The following is an 18,868-nucleotide window of genomic DNA, read 5'->3' on the forward strand; positions in this document are numbered from 1 at the left end:
CTCCAGGTTGAGGTCACAAGTCGGTCACAAAAGGTTCATAATGGATGCCTTGTACGCAGTTTTGGTTGTTCTCAATGTCATTGCCGTTGGAGCGTATTTGTTGTATGTCATCAAGAGTTATACTCCCTATTGGATGCATGAGATCTTTGAATGGGGAAAGACGAAGCCTTTGATCGCTGGCAACAGCTGGATGAAGGTTTTTCATGTTCCAAACCGGCAAGTTCTTACATGTAATGTACTATCTTAAGTAAATAGTAATCACAATTTTGAATCATTTATTTTAATGGGAGAGAGAATTTTACTTCAGTAAACAGCTCCATAGTCAGTAGACGATCCTAGCAGGATAATGATTGCTTCGTCAAACGAGATGTCACGCAACGCTCCATGACATTCCAAAGGCCGAAAGGAAATGTGATAGAAATTTGTACGGTTTTGATTCTCAGTATCATAACGTGGCTCTAACCAGTGTCAACAATAATTACTGGGTTGCCTATGGCAAACCAGTCGAGGTCTTCGTTTAGTTTGTTTGTTTTCTTTTTACTGGGTTGCCTATGGCAAACCAGTCGAGGTCTTCGTTTAGTTTGTTTGTTTTCTTTTTTTTCTTTTTTTTCTTTTTTTTAGTTTTTTTTTTTTTTTCCGTGTCGGTAAAAGTCTTGCCTGTCACTCCCCTGGTAAGTGGTGTCTTTGTGCATAGAGCCTTCTACGCGTATGTTCCTAGGATCGACAGGGTAGTGGAACTGCGTAGATTTCTCTGGTGGACACAGTAGAACCTGCAATGGCGTCGAAAGTCATGTAACGCGAATGGCGTTTTAGTGGATCCTTAAACAAAATATACCCTTATGGAGCTCAATAATGGAAAGTCAGTTGGATAAACTAGGCAGGAAGCTCAAAAGCGACGAGTACTGGACTTCGACAACAATCTATCGCCCGTCGAGACGAAATCAAAGTGAGCTCTATTTACCTGAAGTACATGGTAATTTGACACGATTGAGTTTCTTGTCTTCACGCACGCAATGAAATAGGAAGAGGTTTTCGCCTCTAAGAGCAAATATGTTGTTAGTTTCAATAATTTTTTCGCTGGAAAAGGATTCTGTGGTATTTTCTGCCTTTGTGAATTATAATATCATGTTGTGTATTGAATTTTCGAGCTTAAGGTTGAAATGTGATATGGGAGAAGTTTTTTAGTATTGCTCTGTAAGCAGGAAGGGTTCACAGGCCTGTTGGAAGCGTGCTTGAGTTTCAACAAAATGAGCCCCAAAATCAGTGAAAACTTGTGACGCAGATGAATAATAAAGTAGCTGCTATTTCCAAAATGATGGAATTACCTGGTGATAAATAACGTCGTACGCGTCTTGGAGAGTAAATTTTGATTTTGCATAAATAAGAGTTGGGCGATTGTGATCTTTGTTTTGACTTCGCTCATTTCATTGTCAAACTTTATAACACTTGACTGAAAAAGAAACTTACAAAAACCCGGTATCTTGCCATCATTTGACACAGATGCTTCACTGTTTGGCGAGTAAACATGCCGCGGTAACTTAATCACGGCGCCCGCTGAATTCCGGCCATGTCACTTTCGATTTTGCAATTTACTTGAACGTAGCAAAAATCTCCCAAAATGTTTGTTGCTGATCGTAACTTTTTATATTCTATATTCACGGTTCAAAATTAATGTTGTTTTGATGTCGTAAATATTTTATTCTCGATCGACCGTTCGGGAAACTTCCTTCTGCTCTTTCTGAAAACTCTGTATCAATAGTTATTTGCTTTTTCATCAATATTTGTTTTGCATAAAGCAAGCTAACAAGATCTGTACCTTGCTGAGTTCGCATTTGTTAGAGTTAGTAGTATTTTCGGTCCGATGCTTCTGTTTTCTGAGGGAAATGTTGTCTTGGTCTCCCATCCAAACACTAACCCCGCCCGGCAGGGGTTAACTTCAGTGAATTTTAGTATTAGAAAGCTGTCAGATGCTCAGAGGGCACACTTGTGGTGAAAAGAAGTTGTGAGGGAACTTGAAAATTATCAACATGTCAGCCCAGAAGCCAATGTTTCTCGCTTCTCCTTTATTTGTTGTTCTTCAGAGACTGGAATGCTGTATTTCAATACCACACAATTCAGTGCCTTCTGATTTTCTGTAGCACGTACCACAGGCAACCCAGTGTATGCTTCACAGAAGCATCTCGTTTTTCTTTTTTTTAGTTTTTTTTTTTTTTTTCCGTGTCGGTAAAAGTCTTGCCTGTCACTCCCCTGGTAAGTGGTGTCTTTGTGCATAGAGCCTTCTATGAGTATGTTCTTAGGATCGAGAGGGTAGTGGAACTGCGTAGATTTCTCTGGTGGACACAGTAGAATCATTAACTTAGCCTGCAATGGCGTCGAAAGTCATGTAAAGCGAATGGCGTTGTAGTGGATCCTAAAAAAAAAAATACCCTTATGGAGCTCAAGAATGGAAACTCAGTTGGATAAACTAGGCAGGAAGCTCAAAAGCGACGAGTACTGGACTTCGACAACAATCTATCGCCCGTCGAGACGAAATCAAAGTAATTACATGGTAATTTGACGCGATTGAGTTTCTGGTCTTCACGCACGCAATGAAATAGGAAGAGGTTTTCGTCTCTAAGAGCAAATATGTTGTTAGTTTCAATAATGTTTTCGCTGGAAAAGGATTCTGTGGTATTTTCTGCCTTTGTGAATTATAATATCATGTTGTGTATTGAATTTTCGAGCTTAAGGTTGAAATGTGATATGGGAGAAGTTTTTTAGTATTGCTCTGTAAGCAGGAAGGGTTCACAGGCCTGTTGGAAGCGTGCTTGAGTTTCAACAAAATGAGCCCCAAAATCAGTGAAAACTTGTGACGCAGATGAATAATAAAGTAGCTGCTATTTCCAAAATGATGGAATTACCTGGTGATAAATAACATCGTACGCGTCTTGGAGAGTAAATTTTGACTTTGCATAAATAAGAGTTGGGCGATTGTGATCTTTGTTTTGACTTCGCTCATTTCATTGTCAAACTTTATAACACTTGACTGAAAAAGAAACTTACAAAAACCCGGTATCTTGCCATCATTTGACACAGATGCTTCACTGTTTGGCGAGTAAACATGCCGCGGTAACTTAATCACGGCGCCCGCTGAATTCCGGCCATGTCACTTTCGATTTTGCAATTTACTTGAACGTAGCAAAAATCTCCCAAAATGTTTGTCGCTGATCGTAACTTTTTATATTCTATATTCACGGTTCAAAATTAATGTTGTTTTGATGTCGTAAATATTTTATTCTCGATCGACCGTTCGGGAAACTTCCTTCTGCTCTTTCTGAAAACTCTGTATCAATAGTTATTTGCTTTTTCATCAATATTTGTTTTGCATAAAGCAAGCTAACAAGATCTGCACCTTGCTGAGTTCGCATTTGTTAGAGTTAATAGTATTTTCGGTCCGATGCTTCTGTTTTATGAGGGGAATGTTGTCTTGGTCTCCCATCCAAACACTAACCCCGCCCGGCAGGGCTTAACTTCAGTGAACTTTAGTATTAGAAAGCTGTCAGATGCTCAGAGGGCACACTTGTGGTAAACAGAAGTTGTGGGGGAACTTGAAAATTATCAACATGTCAGCCCAGAAGCCAATGTTTCTCGCTTCTCCTTTATTTGTTGTTCTTCAGAGACTGGAATGCTGTATTTCAATACCACACAATTCAGTGCCTTCTGATTTTCTGTAGCACGTACCACAGGCAACCCAGTGTATGCTTCACAGAAGCATCTCGTTTTTCTTTTTTTAGTTTTTTTTTTTTTTTCCGTGTCGGTAAAAGTCTTGCCTGTCACTCCCCTGGTAAGTGGTGTCTTTGTGCATAGAGCCTTCTATGAGTATGTTCTTAGGATCGAGAGGGTAGTGGAACTGCGTAGATTTCTCTGGTGGACACAGTAGAATCATTAACTTAGCCTGCAATGGCGTCGAAAGTCATGTAAAGCGAATGGCGTTTTAGTGGATCCTTAAACAAAATATACCCTTATGGAGCTCAAGAATGGAAACTCAGTTGGATAAACTAGGCAGGAAGCTCAAAAGCGACGAGTACTGGACTTCGACAACAATCTATCGCCCGTCGAGACGAAATCAAAGTAATTACATGGTAATTTGACGCGATTGAGTTTCTGGTCTTCACGCACGCAATGAAATAGGAAGAGGTTTTCGTCTCTAAGAGCAAATATGTTGTTAGTTTCAATAATGTTTTCGCTGGAAAAGGATTCTGTGGTATTTTCTGCCTTTGTGAATTATAATATCATGTTGTGTATTGAATTTTCGAGCTTAAGGTTGAAATGTGATATGGGAGAAGTTTTTTAGTATTGCTCTGTAAGCAGGAAGGGTTCACAGGCCTGTTGGAAGCGTGCTTGAGTTTCAACAAAATGAGCCCCAAAATCAGTGAAAACTTGTGACGCAGATGAATAATAAAGTAGCTGCTATTTCCAAAATGATGGAATTACCTGGTGATAAATAACATCGTACGCGTCTTGGAGAGTAAATTTTGACTTTGCATAAATAAGAGTTGGGCGATTGTGATCTTTGTTTTGACTTCGCTCATTTCATTGTCAAACTTTATAACACTTGACTGAAAAAGAAACTTACAAAAACCCGGTATCTTGCCATCATTTGACACAGATGCTTCACTGTTTGGCGAGTAAACATGCCGCGGTAACTTAATCACGGCGCCCGCTGAATTCCGGCCATGTCACTTTCGATTTTGCAATTTACTTGAACGTAGCAAAAATCTCCCAAAATGTTTGTCGCTGATCGTAACTTTTTATATTCTATATTCACGGTTCAAAATTAATGTTGTTTTGATGTCGTAAATATTTTATTCTCGATCGACCGTTCGGGAAACTTCCTTCTGCTCTTTCTGAAAACTCTGTATCAATAGTTATTTGCTTTTTCATCAATATTTGTTTTGCATAAAGCAAGCTAACAAGATCTGCACCTTGCTGAGTTCGCATTTGTTAGAGTTAATAGTATTTTCGGTCCGATGCTTCTGTTTTATGAGGGGAATGTTGTCTTGGTCTCCCATCCAAACACTAACCCCGCCCGGCAGGGCTTAACTTCAGTGAACTTTAGTATTAGAAAGCTGTCAGATGCTCAGAGGGCACACTTGTGGTAAACAGAAGTTGTGGGGGAACTTGAAAATTATCAACATGTCAGCCCAGAAGCCAATGTTTCTCGCTTCTCCTTTATTTGTTGTTCTTCAGAGACTGGAATGCTGTATTTCAATACCACACAATTCAGTGCCTTCTGATTTTCTGTAGCACGTACCACAGGCAACCCAGTGTATGCTTCACAGAAGCATCTCGTTATCTAAAAAGGCTGTCTTCTTCCCAGGATTGACTCAAAAACACTGAAATACCAGTAATTGTTACACCATGCACTAGTCATTGTGACCAGTAGATCACCATAGCAACGGGAAATCCATCTCAAAACACCATAGTTGTCCATAAATGCTGATGTCTCAAAACGAACATTGAAAACCCCAATTTTTTATTCAAGGGAAATGATCAACACTTTAAGATTAAACTCTCTGCAAAGTTAACATTATTGGGAGCAGATTTAGAGCCACCTTAAATTGTGCAGGTACTGTAGTTTAGAAGACTCTCTCCAGAGGTTTTTGTTTACATTTTCAAAGGGATTCATCTCAACCTAATAAAGACTTCATCATTAAAAAATGAGCATTTTAAGAAAAATTATAGGGTGTTTTTAGATGACCACCCTGTGGGTAAGGTTTATATTGAATCTCAATATTGAGCACATTTTACAAAGCAGTAACCCTTTCCCACCTAAAGCAGCCATTTATAGATTTAAGTTTTTCCAGGATTCATCAATTTGAAAACCCTTCAGACTGAGTGTGAAAGGGCTAATACAGTTTAGTAAATTTTCAGCTCCGACTATTGCATTTCTAGCTTTTTGATTGGTTAAAAAACTCCGACTATGAGGCAATAGTCGAAGTTTTATGTCATATGGAAAATAGTGCGCCAAGATGCTCTTTCCGGACGCTTTGTAAAATTGTCGAAATAAAAATCGGCAGCAAAACCCGGTTTGAGAATTTACTAAAACAATTATTCCATTTGCCCTTGTTGGATATGAAGTGATTATAACCAACTCACGTTACACGCTCGTTGGTTATTTTATCACTTCATATCCAACTCGGGCTCATGGAATAATTGTTATATATTTCTTTAACCCATTGACTCCTGAAGCGCCCTCCATTGACACATAAAATCATCTGGCGTTAGACAGAGTAAAATCTATTAAGTCTCACTCCAAGGTGTCAATGGGTTAAAGGGGGCATGACTTTTCAGTGGATGCAGGGATTTGTTAAGTCATTGACTCCTAAACTACCCCCATTGATGACTAAAATCATGTGGTACTAGACAGAGTATATAGAGGTTTTCAATTGAGTGTCTAAAGTAATTAGCGAATTGCTTTGGTTTATGATTACTTCACTCAGTGATTGGTTCAAAGTTCTCGTGCCACTTTTTCAACCAATCAGAAGTGAAACCAAAAACCAATCGTGGCTGGCGCATGCACATTTTTCCGTGCTTTGTGTCGGCTACTTGTAAGTACTTTGAGTTTTGATTGGTTTGTCGGATGGTCTCTGACCTTTATGATTGGCCAAAGTAATTACTTTGGTTTTGGTTTTACAACACTCGATTGATTGCTCTATTCTATTAAATCAAGTCTTAGTCTTAGGAGTCAATACATGTAGGTTAAGCAGAATGGAAACCAACAAACTCAACCCACATTAATGCTGAATCCCTGAATTAAGTGTGGGTTACTTTTTTGTGCAACTAGATTACTGTAAAGGGATACTAAAAGGGAAGTTGTCCCACATGGTGGGTCGTACATGAATAAATTATTGTATTATTAAAGGGTTATAATATTGAATTTTAATTCTCATCTCAGGTTGTTCATCCATTTTTATGTCATTGGAAGTTCCATGTCATGTGCATTTTTGGTGATACTGGTATTGCACTGCTTCTTTGGAAGCACATCAATCCCACAAGATTTATCAGAAATACTTGATTTGCACTTCACTCCTTCCACAGATTGCTTTACTGTTCTCTTATCCCTTCTTCTCCTACTGGTGCAAACTTGCCGCAGATTGTTTGAATCACTTTTTGTCAGTGTATTCACAGGCAAGATGAATGTTGCCCACTATCTACTGGGTGTAATCTACTACATTTTGGATGCAACTTCACTAGCTGCACCACTCCTGCAGTGTTCCAAAAGGGATGAAGGTAAAGCAATTAAGATTATTTTAATATTGCAAAAGGAATGGGAGCTTTGGAGGCTTCCTTGCCTCTTGAATGCTTCATAACTTAACACAGGCGCAGCTTAATATTACAATATTATTAACCTTGTTGTTTTGTAAGATGGCTAGCCTATTTTCTTCAAAGAGGCAGAGTTGAGTTGGTGACATCCTCTGTATGTACCGGTATGTAGGTAGGTAGGGTAGGTAGCCTTTATTTCTGCACAATATGTATGAAAGCTGAAAGCTGAAAGCTGGTAGGGTTTTACAATAAGTTACAGCTGCATATTAATGGGGACATAGTTTTTCAGTGAGTTATTAACCCATTGACTCCCAGGGGTTCCCATTGACGAGTAAAATCGTCTGGTGTTAGACATAGTAAAATACTAAGTCTGGCTGGTTTCGGCCGGTTTGGATGCCAATGGGTTAAAATACTATTAAGGTAAATACAATTTATTTTAAAATGTATCGAAATGCTATCAATGGGACATTGAAGCAAATTCAAATTTATACAAAACCTTGAGCTTCAAAACTAGCGGTTGATGCTGATAATACATTGAACAGCTCTGGAGTTTTGGTCTTTTTGGCAAGGCTATAGTGACTTGTATTAACGAGGTCAGTATACATGTATTTGGAAGCCAGCATGTTCCAGCAAAAAGTCTCTATGGGTGCGTTCAATTGGGAAAATAGGATTTAGATCTTAAAGTCTGGATCTTCGGATTTCCAATCGAACACAAAATCCGAAAACAGATTTCATGACGGATTTTGTTAATTGAAATCCTTACGTGACATGGATTTCCAATTAGTAAATCTGCGACAAAATCCGTGGTCAGATTTTGTGTTCGATTGGAAATCCGAAGATCCAGATTTTAAGATCTAAATCCTGATTTCCCAATCGAAAGCACCCTATACCCCGGTATGTGACAGATTCCTTCATAAAATGTCACATGCTCTAAATGAGTATGAAAGATCACGTTTCTTTGCAATACAGTTATCAAGGGTGCCATTGGCTGCTTTCATTATAGGCCTTATGCATGTGGACAATGAAACTGTGAAGTATACTAATTGCTCTCTGGATTTTGATTGCTATTTTATTGAACATCAACACTATGTTTTATGCACTCCTTTCATTTGAGGGATGTCAAGAATTAATTTGAAATGGGGAACAAGCTCTAACGTCACGTTTTTTAAATATTAAACAAATAACCAGGAAGAATTAGGTTACATGTCTGATGAAACAGTGGGTCAGAGAACCAATGATATCAGCCTATTGTTACCGAGTTGTGTACAGTAAAGGCTTGCAAGAACAAACTACAGTTTTGTTTTTCTTTACTTTGTTCCAGATTGGTGTCACACATGTTATTCTCCCTTTACCACTTTGAGGTGGTACCAGTACCTTGCAGTAATCATGTTTGTATGGGCTAGTTGGCATCAGTGGAACTGTCACAACATCCTAGCAAAGTTACGACAATCACCAGGTGGACAAACAGTCAAAGTGTACAGAATCCCACAGGGTGACTGGTTCAAGTTTGTTTCCAGTCCACACTACCTGGCAGAAATAATGATTTATGTGTCATTGTTTGTATTTCAAAAGGGATGCAATATCTATTTTGGCTTGCTTTTGCTCTTTACGATTCAGAATCTTTCCATTGGTGCCACAGTTTCTCATGAATGGTACAAAAAGAAGTTCAAAGAATACCCAAACTCTCGTTGCAGGATATTTCCATTTGTATACTGACATAAATTATTGACATTTAAAAGCCACATGTACCCTGGCCTGGCAAAGAGTATGCAGTAATGGCAGACAGGCCACTTCACACAGAGATCCCTCTAGCATAAAAGCCTGTTCATAATTTGACCACAAAATACCAATAATAATATCTTACAGAAAGTGCTGTTGATCTAAGGTCATGGAGGTTTAATGGACATGCAGCAGTACTGATACATTACACCAACACTGTGAACTAAACATGATTACAATAATAATAATAGTAATAATGCAAAATGCGACTTACTTTAAATTAAGTCAAATTGATTCAATAAATTGTCATTTAATGTTAAATAAGAGGATATGGGTAGCCTACACTTTGTTTGAAGAATGTTTAGCCAATTTCCTAAGAGTTCACAGTATTCCATTGTTCTTTTTTTTTTTTCTGACAAAGTGGTGGCTATTTGTATGGGCCCTGTACACCAAACTATATTATTTTGCTATTAACACAGGAGTCTTCTTAGAATGATTATTACAGGTTCAGTAACACTTGGAAAGTCTTACCTAGTCTTTACAGTAATTCTTTTATGTACAGTTTAGCTATCAAACAACAGCATTGATACCGGTTTAATTTCATGAAATACCTCCTTCGTTCCATGTATCGGCCATCTGACCTGCCTTGTGCTTCTCGCATTTAAGTCTCAGCACCCATTTCAAATAGCACTGATAAACAGTATTTACTTCTAAGCACCCATTTTAAAACAGTCACCTTTCAATAACTGCGTAGCCATGTCGCTCATAATCATTCTAAGAAGACTCCCGTATGCATAGCAAATATAGGTCGGTGTATGGATACTGTACAAATAGCCACTGTCTTTTTTTAATGTTACAATATATTGGTCAATCCATTTTAAATTCCGTAGTCCCATCCAGAGTCAACATTCTGTGACCCAAATGATAGGGTTAATTAAGTGCAATCATAGAATAGTTGTTCACATTTAACCCTTGGACTCCCACGCCGGCCTGAACTGGCCATACTTACAATGTAGGGCGCTTTCCATTTGACAGAACTGACCGGCCAGACCAGGCATTTCGAAGGACTAACTCTGCAACGCATCCAAATTAACACACGTCGAGGATGATATATACTCCCCGAGAAGAATGTGAGGGATTATCATGCAAGTGTTCCTTCAAATTGTTGCATTTTCTTTTGCAAATTATTGGGTCTGTCCTGTCAGTTCTGACAATTTGAAAAGGAAAGCACCCTTAGTATTTTATTCTGTCTAACGCCAGACAATTTTTTACTCAAACCCCTGGGAGTCAATGGGTTAATTAATCACTCGCTGAAAAATTGTGTGCCCATTAAAACTCAATGCTTTTCAAGTTGTATGATGGTATCTAAAAATATTATGGACACTTTTTCCTAACAATGCTGGGAGAATTATAAAATTATGTGATTAGCCCGCTAAGATGTGTTACTGAGTCGTACGATTACCGGATATTGCATTGCGCGCACAAAAAACAAAAAATTGTTTCCAGTCACACACAGCAAATTCTTTAATACATATTTCCCCATTGATCTGTCACATGGTCTTCAGAAGTTTAGTGGTCACTGCCATTCCCCATGAATGAGGAGATACCAAGTTTAAATTCTTCTTGGGCTACCTTCTCTGCAAAGTGTCTCTACGACACAAAGTAATCTTACGCATACACAAGCAAACTCCACGACCCCCTTGGCCTCTGTGACTGACATCAACTCTTACAATGTAAGAGTCAAACCCAGCACACTTTAGTGGAAGGCCAACCCTGCTCCAAGTTGATGCCCAATAAAAAGTATTTACTCCTCCCTTTTACCTCATACACATTCCAGCAGTGGAACATTACCTTCCATAACACTTTTTTGTGCAGTGTTTTGTTGGGTGGCCAAAGATGCCTATGGCTTGGTGGCAAATTTACATTACTAGCATCAACTACATGCACTCGTGGCTATGTGGTACAAAAATAAGCTTTAATTTATTCCAACGTTTGAAGTTAACCCAACTGTATAACTTAATTCCAATTTTAAAAGCTTTACAATAATATTATTTAATGTGGTGTTAGTAATATCAAAATAAGCATGACCTAGACACTAATTATATCATAAGCTTCAAAGGTGTAACCATCCCCACACGATACCAGACAATAATTATTTTATAGTATATTAAACAAATTAAGGCTCTTTGCCTGGACTGATATGACTTGTTCTTTCTCATCTAAATTCAGTAGCTGTGAAAAATATATTTGATATATAACCTCAAAACTGGCAACTTCTCATTGAGGTGGGTCATTTCTATATACAGCCTTAGAAGACTACATTTAGTAGAATTCTGTGATTGAATCTTCCATTTTAACCTGACCAGCAGGGTTTGCTATTTTCTTGACACTGTCAGTTATCTAGCATTATTTGCATGTACACAAGGTCAAAAACAAAAGGCAATACTTTTGTCACATTTTTAGGCTTTTAGAGCTGAATATCATTACATGTACAGGTTAGAGATGATCCTAACATTTCTTCAACCAAGGTACAGTCAGTCTAAACATGAGTTCTAACCAGCACAAGCTGATTCCTGAAATCCTCCTTTAATGTAGCTGTACCTGGTAACAAGGAGACATTTGAAGAATGTAGAAACTCAAGTACTGCAGGCCTTGCAATTTTTGGCAAGATAAAAAGTATCTGACATGTAGCCTAGAGCCAAGTCATCTACAATGTACTGGCCTCAAATCTCCAGCTACTGTGTTTTACTGCATTCTTGGTTGGCAAATACAAAATTACACTTTCCTTACTTTTCAACTTTTCAAACACAGCTGTTTATCAATAACTTTCTGCCAATCCCAGAAACCCTTGATCTATAGGGTATACAAACCCAACTATTGAAATAATTATTAAGCCTTGGAGAGCTCTAGGCATTTGGGGAACAAATTTTATCAGGGCTTTAGAGAAACATAGATCCAGTCCCAGTGATTACAAAGAAGGTTGTAGCTGTAAGTAGCTGTTGTACCCTGCCAACAGGCATACAGCATAACCTTCTACACTATTTAGATACTTGTGATATATAATTTTTTAAATTAATTCCATGTACATGACGAGTGGAAGACAAAGGAGATTTCATTTACTCCTTACCTCCTTTAGGTACCAGACCCACTTTGCAACACTGTGCAATGGGATTGTGTAAGTTTGACAAAGATGCAAATAAAAATTCAAATTAAAGATGTTATTGACTGGATGTAGAGGCTGCAAACAATGATGGGTAAATTCACCTGGCATTCAAGTAAAATCTATCAAGTCTCACTTCTAGGAGTCAATAGGCTGAAGCAACCCTTAAACACAAGAAACTTGGCTGTTTTCAGAGGGTGGTTGTATTAAACATAATTACCAATGATATTCTTGACTCGCACCCAAACAGAAACAAAATCACCCACCATTCAGTAGATTAAGTCAAGAATTTGAGACTGGTGAAGATAACAAGATAGCTAAATAACATGCCAAGACTCAGGGTTGTTTGTATTCTGTATGTGTGTCATGTAAACTCAGAATGATTATAGGGTTTATTACATGTATGGAGACCCAGCATTGGTCAACAGGTTAAGAATATACTGGTATACATGAAAACTGGAAACTAGCAAGTACACTCTGGCTATCTCAAATGCTTCCTAGCCTTTGTTTTGTTTTGTTTGTTTCTTTTTTCAAACAAAGAATCCGTCTAAGCTGACAACAAGCAAGGTGTGTTGTGTTGAAATGGAGACAAACACTCAACACCTTTTTTTTTTTTTAATTGATTTGGATTTTTATGAGTTCATTATGTAAATTAAGAATACAACCAGCCCATAAACCCATTGACTCCTAGGAGTGAGACTTACAAGAATTTTACTGTCTCATGCCAGGTGATTTTTCTCAGGTGTCAATGGGTCAAAATATAATGCTTTGGCCAAACTAACCAGGCAGAATAATTATTATAATATTCATGAATGGCCAATTCATGAAGACAAAAATCAATGATGGTGGCTGCAATGAAGTAAACTAAAATTATCATAATCAACATGAAAGTCAAGAAAAAATGCTGTACTCTAGGAGGCAAAAGGTAAAGGAATAAAATGCTTATCGAACAAACAACAGCACGTGTTACTCATGAACATCAAAGTCCAGGACTAACAGCTTTGTTTCTTCAGTTCCATTCCTACTACCAACAGCACAGACCAACTTCTTTTCATCACATTTTACTCTCCACACCACACCACCACTTCCACCACTGTCCAACTTCACAAGATCTCGAATGAATTCCCCGGTGCGTAAGTCCCAGATTTTAACTGTACCATCATCAGAACTAGTAATGACAAAACGGCTGTTAAACTGCAAACATGTCACTGCACTCTGGTGCTTGTTAGGGCCAGCTAGAGTCTGAAGACACTGACCAGAAGTGATGTCCCAGATTTTGACAGTAGAATCTGCATTACCAGAAACCAATGTGTTGTTTTTCAGTTCCATGCCACTAGTGAGTGACTGATGTCCAATTAGGGTGTGCATGCATTGCCCAGTCTCAACATGCCAGACACGTATTGAAGTATCCAGTGAACCACTCACAATGTAAACACCATCAAACTGCAAGGAGTACACCCTGTTGGTATGGCCTTGTAAAGTGTGTATACACTGCTCTGTGTCAGGGTCCCAAACTTTAACCAGGAAGTCATAAGCTCCACTTACAACACGTCTGCCATCGTATTTCACACTGGTTAAAAGACAGAAAAGAGATTGTACCCAAAAGTTAGTACTATAATAATCAAATCGTTATAAAATTTAAATAATAGCTCCACCCAGAAAATTGAGAAATTAAAAATTTGGCAAAGTCACTGATATGTAACTGTCTACAATTCCCATCACATAATGAACTGACCAAGAAGAAGTACATTTTACAGTCAAGGCATCTGACATTTCTCTACTTGGGCACCTTACCTCTGGTTACGAGAAGCAGTTCTGTGGCTTCAATCCTTGTAAACAGTAAAGTTTCTTGAACCCGAAAAACTGGTTTTAGCATCCTTAAGGGATTAAGGTAAAAATAGCTCACCTTCACACTTAAAAATAATTTATTAACAAAAAGCTTCAATACTTCAGGAATATTATAAAAATCCTCTTAACCCATTGACTCCCCTGAGTGAGACTTAATAGATTTACCTCTGTTGAAGTAACGCCAGACAATTTTACTCTTCCTTAGGGGCAGTTTAGGAGTCAATGGGTTACATTGTAAGTTTGTGCATGTAGAAGTGCTTTAATTCGTAAACACATACCATCTAACAGCTGCAAGGTGACCAACCAATACATGAAGACAATTGCCTGATGATGTGTCCCATACTCTTAAAGTTCCATCCCTGGAGCCACTCACAACAGTGCTATCATGCATGTCCATACAGCGTACAGTGGAAGAGTGTCCATACAATGTATGCATACAGTATCCTGTGTCAGCATTCCACACCTTCAGTGTACGATCAGTTGAGCCACTGACAATGATATTACCACTCAGCTGGGATGACCACACTCCCCCAGTGTGTCCCACAAGAGTGCGAAGACATTTGCCAGATATGGCAGACCACACTTTCAAAGTACCATCATCAGAACCACTCACAATTTTACTGCCACAAAATTGAAGACACGTAATGACATGATCATCATGTCCTTTAAGCACCTTGGATGGGCGCAATGGGCCCATTCTCCAGTTCCAATAGACCCGTTGCTTGGTCATAAAAAGTTTCTTGAATGGGCTGTTCACAGCCTTGGTATTCTGGTTTGTTTGCTGAGCATTATTGGATCTTCGTCGGGAACACTTTACAGGACTGACAGGTTCTTCTTCTATTCTGGCTTGCTTACACTTTTGCTTCCATAGCCTAAAAAAATGTGGAAATGTTATCACACTAAAACAACCTTGAAAATACACATAAGTGTTTCCAAAGTAGTGTTTAGTACAGTTAGAAATGTTGCTGACAAAGTAGGGTAAAAATTGGATTGATGATGCTGATGATGATGTTTGTTCCAGCAGGCTTAAAAGGGGGGACAATGTCTGACCAAACTTATTGACATGCAGGGATGTATCCAGAGTGTGTCATTGCATCCTGGGATGCACTCGTTTTATATGGAACAAAGGGTCCAATTGGACGCAGAAAAAAAATTGAATGTTTATGCAAATTGCGAACGCCAGGAAAAACATGCGAACGGCGTATTTCACAAGGAAATTGAACATTCCCACTTCTCACAACGGAGAACTGATCGAGTTCCTTAAATTTCAAGGTAAGCTGTTATTTTTGGATTTTTATAGTCGAATGATTTCATTTTGTCAACCATTATGTCTGGCTTGAGGAGTTAAGTTTTGAATTTCCATGTGTTGCGTGACATGATCTGAGCTGTTTTTTAGGTAAGACAATCGGCGACACTTTGCATCTGCCACCAGTGATAATAAACCACTTCAGTCAAAATTCAGTTTGTTGCATGCTTTCCAAGCGAATTTCAAGCATTAGTTCGCTTATCGTGAGGCAAATGACAGAGAATCCAACGGCAAAGTATGTTAAATTTTTGTTCTGTGCGACCCTGTTGATATTAATTCCGGGCGTGCATGTGTCATCGTCTTGGTTGTTGTTTTTCACGTAACTTGTCTGTTTTGCAAATTATGCAACTTTTTCAGAGTTAGTGTTAAAATTAACGTGTTGAACGTGAAACTTGAATGTATTCAATCGCTTGATTATTAACATTGGCAATGGAGAAGTCACAGCCGCACAGGCAGACGATGAAGTGTGTATCGATCGCTCATATTTGTTTACTCTTTTGTTTATTACACCTCAAGTGTTGTTAAAATTTAAATGATGCTTTTTTACGGAAAATTGAGATTCAGTTCTCTCTTTTTTTTGCTGTGGAGATCTAGATCATTTATCAACTGGAGTGAACAGTTCCTACAGCATACGGATTCCTGGAGACATTTTCATATGTGATCGATGGAGCTTTGAAAGCCCATACATTTTGATCGAATCAACGAGTATAACAGTTTCAAAGAAATTGATCATTTTAAGTACATATTCGTGGGGAGGGATAAGACTTTTTTTGTGTGCAATTTAGAAATCTGAAAGGGTACTGCAGCAGCACTTAAGAGGCAATAGATCGAATCTTAATTCTTGAATACTAAATAGCTGGCCCCAACATTTTTTAAAAAGGTGTCCAGAGGACCCCCAAATTTGAAAACCTGGATACATCTCTGGAGATGTAATATTTAAGGTAAGCATGATCACAGTGCTTTAAACTCTGAATAGACCATTTTATAGTTCTGTGATCAGTTTACCAGGCCTTTGAATAAAAGCAAGGCTGGAGTTGACCTTGCTTTGATACAAACTCATTGGCAGCTTCATGTTGTTGTAATGCCAACAAGTTTGTATTTACATAAGAAAAGCAGCGAGGTTTGTATCAAAGCAAGGTCAACCCCAGCCTCACTTTTATTCAAAGGCCTGGTAACTGAGCACACAACTGTAATATGGTCTATTGAAGGATCTATACTTGCACATGACAACAACCCCAAGAACAACCAGTACACAAGTGTTCAAAAGTAGTGTTCATTCCAGCAAAGTTCACAATATACAGTAATATCCACCCACCGGAACTGAGATGCAATATTCTGGACTCAAACAAATTCCAGTGGTTTTTGAATACTCTGATGTAAGAGTCTGACTTCTTGTCATTATTGTGTCATTCCGATTGAAATGTTGGAAGTTTCCTGTGTGGCTTCCCACCCATTTTCAAGTGGTCATAATTGATTTAATGAAGGAAACTCAAGAAAAATGCACTCCCAGTTCCCCCTCATAAAATAATCACAAAACAATCAATAATATTGTGAATCAATGAAACTATACCCTCAAGAACTCCAAGGAAAGAATGCCTCATGGAATAAGAAAATTAAATTTAAACTAAAATGTCAAGGTTCAAAGGTCTGTTCCACAGTACCCTAGTGCCTCCTTGTTATTCCTGACACAGTACAAACAAAAATTGACTACTTACAAGTTGTCATCACAGAGTGTTTGCCAGCATTTACAAGTCTGAGAAGCACGTAACAAGTCCCTAGGTTCCAAAAATGATAATACATACAAGGCAAGCTCTCTTGGCAATAGAGAAATGAAGTCTCGCTGAAACCTTGGTTCAATTGTTCCCATAATGTGTCTCACAACTGTTGGCTCACAGTTCTCTATAATCTCATCAAGGGCATATTTGCGCTCCTCCACAGACCACTGGTGAAATGTGCGTAGCCAGTCTTCCAGACCAGCTGGAGGACTACAGAATGCTATATGCCTGCAGTGTCTGTCTACAGGACTCAGCATAGGCGTTGCTGTCTTGATTGTCCCATAATTTCGAAGCGGTAGGAGCTTTAACAGTCTCTTATGAGCAGTGGTACAAAATTTCTTTTCAGGCGACGGACTATGATCTTGAGTTTCTTCAATTTCATCATCTCGCTGATTATTACTGCCACACGAGAGTTTTCGTTTCACTGATTTACTACTGGTTCCTTTTGGCGAAGTCTGTGCTTTGTACGGCGATTTCGGGGTTGAAGACCTCCTGTGTGATACCGGCCTTTGCGTTTTTCCTTTCGAAGACCCTCTCGTCTCCCGTCTTGAAACAGACGAGATGGGCGAACAACAGAGAAAATCCTTGTTAACATCGATGAAATTTCGCCCAATTCCTGGGATTCCTTTTAAGTCTTCAATGCTCGAAAAACCTCCCAAAACGGTTCGCACTTCCACAATGCTCTTTGCTATTGTCCTACCAATTCCATTTAATCTTTCAAGTTCCTCGGTCGTCGCACGATTTAGATCCACCAGTCGTCCTGGGCCAGCCATAGACGTTCCTACAAGTGCAAAAGAAAACAAAAACCTTACAGTCGAAAATAATCGCAAATGATAAGCGACCCCGATCGCACGAAGAAACCGACATAAGCACATGATTGACAAATTTGAGGTCCGGAGCACACCACCTTTTTGTGCGGACCTCACGAAAGAATAAGTTCTTAATACCGGCCAAACGTTGCCAAAATCAACCAAACAATAAGAATCCATTAATTAAGGTCTAACAGGTCTCGATTAAAGGTATGAATGTTGAAAGAAAACCGCGTACACGGCTGCGCTAACGTAGCAGACAAAAATTGGGTTGTCACTTCACCAGGACATACAGAAGGGTTCGAGGCAGCACTTCACTGTTGCCAAGACCACGAAATCCATATTTCGCCCATTTAAGGACGAAATTTAGTCATTTCAGAAGCCAGTGAGATAAAATTATTAACACTCTAGATAGCAAGCAAAGTAATTACTCACAAGTCGCTCAGAACATTTCTTTTACGCCATCCAAAACAAAATCGGGAAAAAACGATGCTTGATATCTTATATGGCACATTTCGTGCTGTTCAGAAATTCTGCCTGTCGCTATAGCGCGAAAAAACCTTGTAAAACAATTTAGTTTATATCGCAGAAAACTAACTGGCGAGAGGTGAGCTTGATTTTGCAGCCTAGACTCTACCGTCCGGACACAAGGACAGAAACATCCGAAGCAGTCAATCACTCGATCAATCACGCACGAACCCAAACAACGAAACCTGAAGAAAAACTAAAAAACAGCATCAAATCAATGACCCACCTTTTTAAAATGACAAGAACGTCTCAGAAACATGAAACAATTTTTAAAAAATCTATTTAGTTAGCATGGCATCTAATTAATTGCTTATAGCTTTCTCCTGACCGTAGGGTGAGAAGAAAACACAAGTTCCTTGAAGCCGTTGGTGCCAAGAACAAAGATGGCGCGTCTCACGTAAGTCCCACGAGGACCTCA

The 18,868-nt window shown here is 38.8% G+C and overlaps 2 protein-coding genes across 3 annotated transcripts; one reads left to right on the plus strand and one right to left on the minus strand.

The window, feature by feature from the left end:
- The first annotated feature begins 9 nt into the window (after positions 1-9).
- Positions 10-12,783, plus strand: LOC138021347 (polyprenol reductase-like). 2 transcript variants are annotated; one of them, XM_068868213.1, is made up of 3 exons: positions 10-230; positions 7,081-7,272; positions 8,627-12,783. In XM_068868213.1, exons 1-3 carry the CDS (start codon positions 41-43, stop codon positions 9,019-9,021), a joined length of 777 nt encoding a protein of 258 aa, XP_068724314.1. In that variant the 5' UTR covers positions 10-40; the 3' UTR covers positions 9,022-12,783. The 2 variants fall into 2 exon arrangements, with proteins under 2 accessions (XP_068724314.1, XP_068724303.1); XM_068868202.1 differs by having other exon boundaries at positions 10-216; positions 6,938-7,272.
- Positions 10,979-18,862, minus strand: LOC138021341 (F-box/WD repeat-containing protein 7-like). The gene is made up of 4 exons (XM_068868192.1): positions 18,677-18,862; positions 17,054-17,894; positions 14,311-14,904; positions 10,979-13,754 (listed from the first exon to the last, which is right to left on the minus strand). The coding sequence occupies exons 2-4, from the start codon at positions 17,884-17,886 to the stop codon at positions 13,151-13,153; spliced, it is 2,031 nt and encodes a 676-aa protein (XP_068724293.1). The 5' UTR covers positions 17,887-17,894; positions 18,677-18,862; the 3' UTR covers positions 10,979-13,150.
- Positions 18,863-18,868: the final 6 nt, after the last annotated feature.

This window comes from Montipora capricornis, chromosome 2 (genome assembly GCF_036669925.1).
Source record: "Montipora capricornis isolate CH-2021 chromosome 2, ASM3666992v2, whole genome shotgun sequence".
Taxonomy (NCBI): Eukaryota; Metazoa; Cnidaria; class Anthozoa; order Scleractinia; family Acroporidae; genus Montipora; species Montipora capricornis.

What these genes read in the sequence shown, in the direction of transcription:
- LOC138021347 (XM_068868202.1), top strand. Translation starts at nt 41, where the DNA reads ATGGATGCCTTGTACGCAGTTTTGGTTGTTCTCAATGTCATTGCCGTT. An exon ending in GTTTTTCATGTTCCAAACCG is followed by an intron (nt 217 to 6,937) that starts GCAAGTTCTTAC and finishes TTCTCATCTCAG; the next exon opens with GTTGTTCATCCATTTTTATG. An exon ending in GTGTTCCAAAAGGGATGAAG is followed by an intron (nt 7,273 to 8,626) that starts GTAAAGCAATTA and finishes ACTTTGTTCCAG; the next exon opens with ATTGGTGTCACACATGTTAT.
- LOC138021341 (XM_068868192.1), bottom strand. Translation starts at nt 17,886, where the DNA reads ATGGCTGGCCCAGGACGACTGGTGGATCTAAATCGTGCGACGACCGAG. An exon ending in ACACTCTGTGATGACAACTT is followed by an intron (nt 14,905 to 17,053) that starts GTAAGTAGTCAA and finishes ACATTTTTTTAG; the next exon opens with GCTATGGAAGCAAAAGTGTA. An exon ending in CACCTTGCAGCTGTTAGATG is followed by an intron (nt 13,755 to 14,310) that starts GTATGTGTTTAC and finishes TCTTTTAACCAG; the next exon opens with TGTGAAATACGATGGCAGAC.